Here is a 12,130-nt window from a genome sequence, read left to right on the forward strand (position 1 = left end):
GAAATATGTTTTCACCGCAGCATGTTTCGCTTCTTGACTCAAGTAAACAAATATGCCCATTGTACTGTATTCTTTTGTTTGTTCAATACTGACATCTGTGTGCTGAAAATGTTAATTTGTTTCTCTTTCTCGCCCTCTCTTTCGGATTTCAGGGCTACCACAGGCCAAATCACTACATTGCTACCCAAGGTAAGGACAGGAACACACGACAAACTTGATCTTGTCTGAATATCTCAGTATTGTTGTTGGATCTGCAAGTCTTCAGTCTGCTGTTCAGTATGACAGCCTCACCAGAGCTGTCAACAGAGATATACAAGAGATCTGTAAAAAGCTGTGGGACTCCCCTCTCTCTCGCTCTCTAACCAACCTCCCCCCTCCTTTATTCCCTCCAGCCTGTCCAAGCCGTGTTGTGCTGAAGTAGCGTCTTAGAACAATTAAACAGTTGTGTGAGCAAAAGGGGAGGGGTGAGAATTGCAGTAATAAATAAGTGGATAAGGTCATGTGTACTGGCACGGTGTGTGTACATGCACATGCGTGTCTAAACGTGTGTGTTGTATTACTGCATTAATCCGGCAGGCATACGCTTTTCCCACAAGCCCACTGTGAGCTCTGATTTGATAATTAATTGTTGTTGAGTTCTTGGAGGCAATGTTTTCTCGGCCAGCCGCGCAAAGGTAATTCCATTCCACGCTCCCTCCGAGTATAGGCAGCCAATCCAGCACAGTCAGACCTAGTGGACAGTCTGGTGGTCTAGTGGGTCTGGGAGCTGCATAATGACCTAGTAGACAGTCTGGTGGTCTGGGAGCTGCATAATGACCTAGTAGACAGTCTGGTGGTCTAGTGGGTCTGGGAGCTGCATAATGACCTAGTAGACAGTCTGGTGGTCTGGGAGCTGCATAATGACCTAGTAGACAGTCTGGTGGTCTAGTGGGTCTGGGAGCTGCATAATGACCTAGTAGACAGTCTGGTGGTCTGGGAGCTGCATAATGACCTAGTGGACAGTCTGGTGGTCTGGGAGCTGCATAATGACCTAGTAGACAGTCTGGTGGTCTGGGAGCTGCATAATGACCTAGTAGACTGTCTGGTGGTCTAGTGGGTCTGGGAGCTGCATAATGACCTAGTAGACAGTCTGGTGGTCTGGGAGCTGCATAATGACCTAGTAGACAGTCTGGTGGTCTGGGAGCTGCATAATGACCTAGTGGACAGTCTGGTGGTCTGGGAGCTGCATAATGACCTAGTAGACAGTCTGGTGGTCTGGGAGCTGCATAATGACCTAGTAGACTGTCTGGTGGTCTAGTGGGTCTGGGAGCTGCATAATGACCTAGTAGACAGTCTGGTGGTCTGGGAGCTGCATAATGACCTAGTAGACAGTCTGGTGGTCTGGGAGCTGCATAATGACCTAGTAGACAGTCTGGTGGTCTGGGAGCTGCATAATGACCTAGTAGACAGTCTGGTGGTCTAGTGGGTCTGGGAGCTGCATAATGACCTAGTAGACAGTCTGGTGGTCTGGGAGCTGCATAATGACCTAGTAGACAGTCTGGTGGTCTGGGAGCTGCATAATGACCTAGTAGACCGTCTGGTGGTCTGGGAGCTTCATAATGACCTAGTAGACAGTCTGGTGGTCTGGGAGCTTCATAATGACCTAGTAGACAGTCTGGTGGTCTGGGAGCTGCATAATGACCTAGTAGACAGTCTGGTGGTCTGGGAGCTGCATAATGACCTAGTAGACAGTCTGGTGGTCTAGTGGGTCTGGGAGCTGCATAATGACCTAGTAGACAGTCTGGTGGTCTGGGAGCTGCATAATGACCTAGTAGACAGTCTGGTGGTCTAGTGGGTCTGGGAGCTGCATAATGACCTAGTAGACAGTCTGGTGGTCTGGGAGCTGCATAATGACCTAGTAGACAGTCTGGTGGTCTGGGAGCTGCATAATGACCTAGTGGACAGTCTAGTGGGTCTGGGAGCTGCATAATGACCTAGTTGACAGTCTAGTGGGTCTGGGAGCTGCATAATGACCTAGTAGACAGTCTGGTGGTCTAGTGGGTCTGGGAGCTGCATAATGACCTAGTTGACAGTCTGGTGGTCTGGGAGCTGCATAATGACCTAGTAGACAGTCTGGTGGTCTAGTGGGTCTGGGAGCTGCATAATGACCTAGTAGACAGTCTGGTGGTCTGGGAGCTGCATAATGACCTAGTAGACAGTCTGGTGGTCTGGGAGCTGCATAATGACCTAGTAGACCATCTGGTGGTCTGGGAGCTGCATAATGACCTAGTAGACAGTCTGGTGGTCTGGGAGCTTCATAATGACCTAGTAGACAGTCTGGTGGTCTAGTGGGTGTGGGAGCTGCATAATGACCTAGTAGACAGTCTGGTGGTCTGGGAGCTGCATAATGACCTAGTAGACAGTCTGGTGGTCTGGGAGCTGCATAATGACCTAGTAGACAGTCTGGTGGTCTGGGAGCTGCATAATGACCTAGTAGACAGTCTGGTGGTCTAGTGGGTCTGGGAGCTGCATAATGACCTAGTAGACAGTCTGGTGGTCTGGGAGCTGCATAATGACCTAGTAGACAGTCTGGTGGTCTGGGAGCTGCATAATGACCTAGTAGACAGTCTGGTGGTCTGGGAGCTGCATAATGACCTAGTAGACAGTCTGGTGGTCTAGTGGGTCTGGGAGCTGCATAATGACCTAGTGGACAGTCTGGTGGTCTGGGAGCTGCATAATGACCTAGTAGACAGTCTGGTGGTCTGGGAGCTGCATAATGACGTAGTAGACAGTCTGGTGGTCTGGGAGCTTCATAATGACCTAGTAGACAGTCTGGTGGTCTAGTGGGTCTGGGAGCTGCATAATGACCTAGTAGACAGTCTGGTGGTCTAGTGGGTCTGGGAGCTGCATAATGACCTAGTTGACAGTCTGGTGGTCTGGGAGCTGCATAATGACCTAGTAGACAGTCTGGTGGTCTAGTGGGTCTGGGAGCTGCATAATGACCTAGTAGACAGTCTAGTGGGCCTGGGAGCTGCATAATGACCTAGTAGACAGTCTGGTGGTCTAGTGGGTCTGGGAGCTGCATAATGAGCTAGTAGACAGTCTGGTGGTCTAGTGGGTCTGGGAGCTGCATAATGACCTAGTAGATAGTCTGGTGGTCTGGGAGCTGCATAATGACCTAGTAGACAGTCTGGTGGTCTGGGAGCTGCATAATGACCTAGTAGACAGTCTGGTGGTCTGGGAGCTGCATAATGACCTAGTAGACAGTCTGGTGGTCTAGTGGGTCTGGGAGCTGCATAATGACCTAGTAGACAGTCTGGTGGTCTAGTGGGTCTGGGAGCTGCATAATGACCTAGTAGACAGTCTGGTGGTTTGGGAGCTGCATAATGACGTAGTAGACAGTCTGGTGGTCTAGTGGGTCTGGGAGCTGCAGAATGACCTAGTAGACATTCTGGTGGTTTGGGAGCTGCATAATGACGTAGTAGACAGTCTGGTGGTCTAGTGGGTCTGGGAGCTGCATAATGACCTAGTAGACAGTCTGGTGGTCTGGGAGCTGCATAATGACCTAGTGGACAGTCTGGTGGTCTGGGAGCTGCATAATGACCTAGTGGACAGTCTGGTGGTCTGGGAGCTGCATAATGACCTAGTGGACAGTCTGGTGGTCTAGTGGGTCTGGGAGCTGCATAATGACCTAGTAGACAGTCTGGTGGTCTGGGAGCTGCATAATGACCTAGTAGACAGTCTGGTGGCCTGGGAGCTGCATAATGACCTAGTAGACAGTCTGGTGGTCTAGTGGGCCTGGGAGCTGCATAATGACCTAGTAGACAGTCTGGTGGTCTGGGAGCTGCATACTGACCTAGTGGACAGTCTGGTGGTCTAGTGGGTCTGGGAGCTGCATAATGACCTAGTAGACAGTCTGGTGGTCGAGTGGGTCTGGGAGCTGCATAATGACCTAGTAGACAATCTGGTGGTTTAGTGGGTCTGGGAGCTGCATAATGACCTAGTAGACAATCTGGTGGTTTAGTGGGTCTGGGAGCTGCATAATGACCTAGTAGACAGTCTGGTGGTCTGGGAGGTACATAATGACCTAGTAGACAGTCTGGTGGTCTAGTGGGTCTGGGAGCTGCATAATGACCTAGTAGACAGTCTGGTGGCCTGGGAGCTGCATAATGACCTAGTAGACAGTCTGGTGGTCTGGGAGCTGCATAATGACCTAGTGGACAGTCTGGTGGTCTAGTGGGTCTGGGAGCTGCATAATGACCTAGTGGACAGTCTGGTGGTCTGGGAGCTGCATAATGACCTAGTGGACAGTCTGGTGGTCTGGGAGCTGCATAATGACCTAGTAGACTGTCTGGTGGCCTGGGAGCTGCATAATGACCTAGTAGACAGTCTGGTGGTCTAGTGGGTCTGGGAGCTGCATAATGACCTAGTAGACAGTCTGGTGGTCTAGTGGGTCTGGGAGCTGCATAATGACCTAGTAGACAGTCTGGTGGTCTAGTGGGTCTGGGAGCTGCATAATGACCTAGTGGACAGTCTGGTGGTCTGGGAGCTTCATAATGACCTAGTAGACAGTCTAGTGGTCTAGTGGGTCTGGGAGCTGCATAATGACCTAGTTGACAGTCTGGTGGTCTGGGAGCTACATAATGACCTAGTAGACAGTCTGGTGGTCTGGGAGCTTCATAATGACCTAGTAGACAGTCTGGTGGTCTAGTGGGTCTGGGAGCTGCATAATGACCTAGTAGACAGTCTGGTGGCCTGGGAGCTGCATAATGACCTAGTAGACAGTCTGGTGGTCTGGGAGCTGCATAATGACCTAGTGGACAGTCTGGTGGTCTGGGAGCTGCATAATGACCTAGTAGACAGTCTGGTGGTCTGGGAGCTGCATAATGACCTAGTAGACAGTCTGGTGGTCTAGTGGGTCTGGGAGCTGCATAATGACCTAGTAGACAGTCTGGTGGTCTGAGAGCTGCATAATGACCTTGTAGACAGTCTGGTGGTCTAGTGGGTCTGGGAGCTGCATAATGACCTAGTAGACAGTCTGGTGGTCTTGGAGCTGCATAATGACCTAGTAGACAGTCTGGTGGTCTTGGAGCTGCATAATGACCTAGTAGACAGTCTGGTGGTCTAGTGGGTCTGGGAGCTGCATAATGACCTAGTAGACAGTCTAGTGGGTCTGGGAGCAGCATAATGACCTAGTTGACAGTCTAGTGGGTCTGGGAGCTGCATAATGACCTAGTAGACAGTCTAGTGGTCTAGTGGGTCTGGGAGCTGCATAATGACCTAGTAGACAGTCTAGTGGGTCTGGGCGAATTGCTACCAACAGAGAGAGTGCCGGGCTGTGAATGAGACTAGGAGAGGGTTGACCTCTATCCTATTTTATGAAGAGACTGGACAATATTTACTTTACACAGTCATACTATACATTGTTTTGGAGAGAATATAATAGAGCACACCAGCCTCAGACAGAATTGTCAGCGGACTCTCCATGTTTAGTTTTTTTCAATGTTATGTCAGCGTTTGCAATTAGAGGGCAGCTTTCAAAGAGAATTCAATTTTTTGTGTGGTTGTGGCGAGAGAGGAAAATTGTAACAAGCAGAGATCTTGCACAGATCAAAGGCAGATGTGCTTCAGGCCAATCGGGCGCTTGTCAGTCACGGACATTCAGCATGGGATCCCAAACAATATACACTGAGTGCACAAAACATTAAGAACACCGGCTCGTTCCATGACATAGACTGACCAGGTGAATCCAGGTGAAATATATGATCCCTTGTTAAATCCACTTCAATCAGTGTAGATGAAGCAGAGGAGACATGTTAAAGAAGGATTTTTAAGCCTTGAAACAATTAAGACATGGATTGTGTAGGAGTGCCATTGAGAGGGTGAATGGACAAGACAAAGCTTTGAAGTGCCTTTGAACGGGGTATGTTGGTAGGTGCCAGGCACACCGGTTGGAATGTGTCAAGAACTCCAACGCTGCTGGGTTTTTCACACTCAACAGTTTCCCGTGTCTATCAAGAATGGTCCACCACCCAAAGGACATTCAGCCAACTTGACACAACTGTGAGAATCACTGGAGTCAACATGGGCCAGTATCCCTGTGGAACGCTTTCGACACATTGACACTTTCGACACAGAGTCCATGCCCTTACAAATTGAGGCTTTTTTGAGGGCAAAAGGTGGTGCAACTCAATATTAGGAAGGGGTTCCTAATGTTTTGTACACTCAGTGTATGTTTTTACTCATGGGTGTGGGGAGGTGCATTTTGTCCGTTCACCTGTTTTGTCTCAAGAGCACCCCCAGAGGCTAAAGGTCTGTATAGCATTTTTAATACAATATAATTTATTAAAATACATACAACCTTTCTTTATTAACTCGGTCCTCACACAATCACTGGCTGGCTGGCATGTTTCTCTTTCTAGGGGGAAAAAGGTGCAAAGAAATAGCCTAGTCTCCTTCCCTCCTGAAGAAGTCTGTATCTGTGGCTGGCGGGGTGCCAGGATGAAAAGCATTACGACAACACAGCCTCTCCTTTGACAGCCTGTCCACTCCAGCCGTCTGTGAAGCTTTTGTTTATCTTTTTTCTCCTACTTCCTTGTCCTATTCCCCCAGTGCACCATGGGAGAATCTCTTCTCCACAACTAATTGGAGTTGCATGACTTGGCTTTACCCTCTGCCGCGCTAGGCCATTTACCGCAGCTGATCAACGATGATGCGTCATGTCACTTTTTCTTCTCCCAGACGACGACACCAGCCGCGCTTCGCGCCTCTCCTCCGCCGAGACTTTCTTTCTCTACACAGTTGTACATACCCACTGTTAACGCTGTGTCAACACAGATGACTGGTTTAGTTGGCAAATGTCTCACAGGTTCACAAAGTGTGTTCATAAGGAGGGGAAAGGAGGGAGGAAGGGAAGGGGGGAGGTACTTGTATAGAGCTCTTAGAAGGAAATAGTTGGGAGATCAAACCTCCATTCATCCCGAGTGCAGTGCTTTTTTCATATCATCTACATAACACCATCACTTCCTCCAGAGAAAAAATCCTTCCTATCCCTGGGTGGATGAGTAACTGTGAGACACACACTGTTCTGATTGAACTGAATCTGCCTTTAATTTAGAAAGAAAAGCCTAGACTGGTGATGGTTGCTGTTAGGAGGAGTGAAGGGGGCCAGGGGAGAACAGGGAGTGTATAGGCTCTTGTTCCATGGAGAGATGGTTATGAATACCAGGAGAGCATGTGGCCTGGCATCGATAATGAGAAAACCGACTCGCTCGCACTAGAGGTAAAGGCACCTGGAAATGTCATCCGGCGAATTCTCAAGCATTTTAAAATGCGACACCAGTGTTTGGTAATGCGGCTGTTTGTGTGAGCATGAATATGGAGCATCTGCAGGGAGCTTCGTGTGTGTACGCGCGGTGTGTGTGTGTGCGCGTGCTCGCGCATGTGTATGTTTTAGCTGTTGGAAGCAATTTGCCGTGGCTGACGGTACACACATCGCAGCTCTCGAGGACACACACACGGATTTGCATGAGCTAATTAGCTCGTCCAAAGTATTTTTTTGCATTTGCCAGTTGATTAAAAAACAATGCTAATTTGAATTAATTAAATTAGTAATTCTTAATTCCTTCCAGGGATCCTTTATTGCTCGGTGCAATCTTAAACACGGCCCACATTAAAGTGTGTAGGAGTTAATTGAGAGTGTGTGCACAGATTTCTGTCCCCCTGCCTGGCGTAAAGCTTCTTGTCATTCACCGCGTGTGTGTTGACTTAGATCCAGGCATTAGCTGATTGCCCTGTCAACAGTGATCAGAATGTACAGGCACACAGCCCCAGTGTCCTGTGTTGATAAAGTTCAACTGGGAAAAACAAGGTGTTAACCAGCTGAACCTGTGCGCTTTTCTTTGCTCAGAAAACAAGCAAGTAATCGACAAATGTGAAAAACGCTAACAAGGATGTGATGAGCATTGAGTTAGTATGAGAATAACCTGGTATGAGTAGAGGACCTGACAATATTTGGACAATACACACACTTTTATATTGGAAAATCATGTGTTGGTGTCATTCATAACATGATGTCCGTATGGTCACAAAGAGCTTTGCATACACACACTCACACCCTTTCTCTCCTTTCTCTTTCTCTCTCCCTCGCTCGCTCGCTCTCTCCCCAGGGCCCATGCAAGAGACAGTCTACGATTTCTGGAGGATGGTGTGGCATGAGAACACGGCAACCATCGTCATGGTGACCAACCTGGTGGAGGTGGGCAGGGTGAGTACCACGAGACCCCGGACACACACACTCACAAACACACACACACTCACACACTACACACACTAAAGACCAACTCAATTCTGGTACATTTTATTGATTCAGCCAATAAATAAATAAAGTAAACTAAAACGTGGACATTTTCCAGGCCTGGCATACAGAAACCAGGGGCCCAACATTTGAGTGTTTTCTGGAAAGCAACGCTAGACAATGCCAATCTACTTGGGTGTAATGTCCCGTGTGGGTACAGACCTTGTTCAAGCCAATCAACCATTGGTTAAAGCCTTGAGAGGTGTGATCAGAGAGTGATCTGACCGGTTAGTCCAATAAGCTCTCTGAAGTGGTCAAACCCATAACAATACACACGCACGCACACACACACACAATCATACACACTCTCACGCACACACTCATACACACAACGACAGAGAGGGCATGCCTAACCTGTCAGTGGCTCATTTAAGGAAGGGCCCCAACTCCCGCTGGCACCATATCAAATCAACAAAAGGGAACCGAGTGATGCACGGCCACAAAGCGCTAGCCAAGCGGGTGAATCCTCCCACCACCTGGTGCTATTGTTTTAACCACTCAGCCCTGGCTGTCCCATCTTGCCCCCTGTTGAGTCTCCACTCTCCAGGCCCCTTCAGTGGGCTGCAGGCAGGCCAGGGTCGGCATGCAGGGAGGCACAGCGGCATTCTTTTCCACCATAATAATAAAAACCACTCACTCCACAGCCATTGTCTGCTAGGCCGCTTCACCACTGATGAACTCTGGGAAATCCCTTCTCCCAGGCTTCTGGCGCTTTTCGCGTTCATGCCAAGCAGTTTTATTTGTTTTCAATCTAGCCTCTCTCCTGTTTCTACTTCCCTTCAGGACCGCAGGTGGAGGGAGCACAAGGCACAACTAGACGTGGAGAATAACACTAACCCAGATAATGTGTTAGTGAGAGACGCAGGCAGCCACCCAAAGCATATCGCTGGCTGATCGTCTTCATCGTAGCTGTCAGACACGGTTGAGATTAATAGGATATTTCTGCCGAGACGTCATCTATAGGATGCTCTTCAGGGATAAGCTAGCTGAAGTATCAGGGGGATCTGAGAGGCTGGAGGATCTGGAGCGTCTTGACTTGAGCTCCATACTGTTTATGATAGTGTCACTGGATACCCAACTTCCTTCACTGATGATCAGGGCTGAAGCTGCAGTCACCTCCACAGTCACCCTGTATACTTTATTTATCCTGTCAGATGGTGTTGAGGTACCTAGTAAGATTCAGATAGATAGCTAATCGTATTAGCGCAAATCATCCTCCCAATGTTTTATTTTGTCTGAGTGTATTTATGTTACACTCTGTGACCAGTAGGAGTGCTTTGTATTGTTAAACCTCTCTTCCTTTCACGGATCATGTACTTAATCCAGGTTCCTCTTCGAACCGTCGCCTGCTGTCCTTACATGCTTACCCAGTGTGGCACACAACACCAGAGAGAATGGAAGTGGCACTAGTTTGACAAAGCCATATAAGTCTCTGTGGTGGTACATATACGAAAACTAGTTGTTCCAGATAGCTCTCCTAGATTGGCATTCTTTAAAGATCCACAATGCAGAAATTGCTTTACCATTTCCTGCTTGGTAAAATTCTAATAGCTCGCCTAATTTCAGTTTGTGACAAAACAAGCAGTCATTATGTAGAGAATTATTGTGCCATCTAAACCGCTGTGAAATATATTTTTCATAACCAAAAATATTGAATTTTCAGCTGTTTGAAGCTAGTGTACAAAACCGAAAGTAAAAGATGCAAAAACTAAACTTAAGAACATGAAGCATAGAAATAGTGCACGTAGAACATATTTACAGCTTCTTAGACTTGCTTTCAATGACAATGAAAGATCAATAACTCAAATTACTATATGAATTTGGTCGGGTCGCCCAAAAAGTTGATGAGCTCTTGTCTGGGCTTCCCAGAAGAAGGAAAGCACATGGACACAAAGATCTGAAATTCTTTAGGCTACTAGTTATGAGTCCTTGAATAGAAACCTTATGGGATCATCTTAAAATCGTCTCCAACAACATTGAGATTCCTCTTAAAGGCTATATCAGGAAACAGGACCTAGTAGGAGATGAGGGCATAAGGAAGCATATTCATGCAACCTACTTTAGAAAATGGCTTCCAAGATCTGAATGTAGAAATGTATCAACTACATGCAACTGAGTGGCCCAGTACTGTAAAGACATACAGAATTACAGTACACCATCATAAACCATGTATTACAATCGATCATGCTCCCGGGTGGCGCAGTGGTCTAAGGCACTGCATCTCAGTGCTAGAGGCGTCACTACAGACCCTGGTTCGATTCCAGGCTATATCTCAACCAGCTGTGATTGGACGGCGCACAATTGGCCCAGCGTCATCCGGGATAGGGTTTGGCCAGGGTAGGCCGTCATTGTAAATAAAAATGTCTTCTTAACTGACTTGCCTAGTTAAATAAAGGTTCAATAGAAATAAAAAATGCTCGACAGATTATCAAATCAAACCACGAAATGGTTTGTCACAATGGTTCTTCCATCATACCGTTTACATGCAAGAGTAACTCACTAATGTGTGAATGGAAGTAGGGTCTCTCTAACATCTCTTTATATTCTTACTGAAAGGTCCAATGCAACTGTTTTTATCTCAATATCAAATCATTTCCAGTTATTTCTGTTACAGTCAGACCGCTGCTACTAATTGACGATTTGCTCATTATGACCAGTTGAATACTAAATACTTTGATAAGGTATAGCTGTGTCTTTGTTTATACCAAGGAAGCCACCAGGGAAACTCTACCTCTTGGAAACACTCATATTATTATTCTATTAAGGTCTCTCCAGTATCAACATTGTCACAGAAGACAGATAGGAATCTCTGTTTTCTTAAATGATATTCCTATCGCAGTTAAACAATGTTTTCCGGTCCTCTCCAGAGAAGCAACTATAATTGCTTCCAGTGCTGACAGCTAGCGTGACTAAGGCGGAGCTGCGGGAGAATAATGTACGTGGCCATTAAAACACAATTATATCACCAATTAGATTCCCCCCCCCCTAATTACACTATCACAAAGGAGACAGCAGGGGAGGGGAGAGCAAGGGTGGAGGAAGAGGAGGGCGGTAGGGAGGGAAAAGAGGACAGACGGATGGAGAAATTGAGAGGAAGATAAGGATGACCCGGAGAGAAGATAAGGCTGGTGTGAGTGACAGAGAAGAGGACGGAGGGAGGGAGCAGAGAGAGAGCGGGAGAAAGAAGAGGATACCGTCAGAAAATCCAAGACTGAAAAAACTAAAACAGAGACTGTGAAGAAGAGGCTCAAACTTTTGTTGAATTTCATTGATTGTTCAATTGCCAAATTAGGGAAGTAATTTCCACTGTGTAAGAAATAGGCCTATATGCTTTTACACCTCTTACTGTGGGGAAGGGGCCAGATAAGTGAGGTGGTATCATCATAGAATCTGCGCTGTGTGACTTCTGGTGACCCCAGGGTTCACAACCTCTTAATGAGGAAAGAGCCCAGTGGTGCAGTATGGGTAATTAGAGCTGGGACATTGAGCATCTGCTCTAACAAAGAGGAGGGCCACCTGCCTGTCGCTATATGGGACAGCACCAAGATGTCACTCACTGGCTGCGTCTCAAATGGCACTTTAGGGTGCCAAAGTAGTGCGCTATACAGGAAATAGTGTGCCATTTCAGACACAACAATTTCACAAGCTGACATGACCTTCTCGGACCTTTCGTCTTGTCCATTGGGATTCATACGTCACACTGTTGGATGGTTGATGCCCAGTTTTAAGTGATGGTAAAGTTGTGTATGATAGTGGTCAAGCTGGACTGTAGTGGTTGTGATGTTAAAGGAGTGG

At 47.3% G+C, this 12,130-nt stretch overlaps 1 protein-coding gene across 8 annotated transcripts in view; it reads left to right on the top strand.

Annotated features, from left to right (window-relative positions):
* The window catches only part of LOC106590348 (protein tyrosine phosphatase receptor type Ma), a 306,057-nt gene that overhangs the window by 265,455 nt on the left and 28,472 nt on the right, over window positions 1–12,130 (top strand). For all 8 annotated transcript variants that reach the window (XM_045710833.2, XM_045710836.2, XM_045710841.2 and 5 more), the window contains 2 exons: window positions 153–189; window positions 8,148–8,245. In XM_045710833.2, coding sequence (XP_045566789.1) covers window positions 153–189; window positions 8,148–8,245 — 135 coding nt within the window. The remainder of the gene's footprint in view (window positions 1–152; window positions 190–8,147; window positions 8,246–12,130) is intronic.

This window comes from Salmo salar, chromosome 29 (genome assembly GCF_965601325.2).
Source record: "Salmo salar chromosome 29, fSalSal1, whole genome shotgun sequence".
In the NCBI taxonomy this organism is placed as follows: domain Eukaryota; kingdom Metazoa; phylum Chordata; class Actinopteri; order Salmoniformes; family Salmonidae; genus Salmo; species Salmo salar.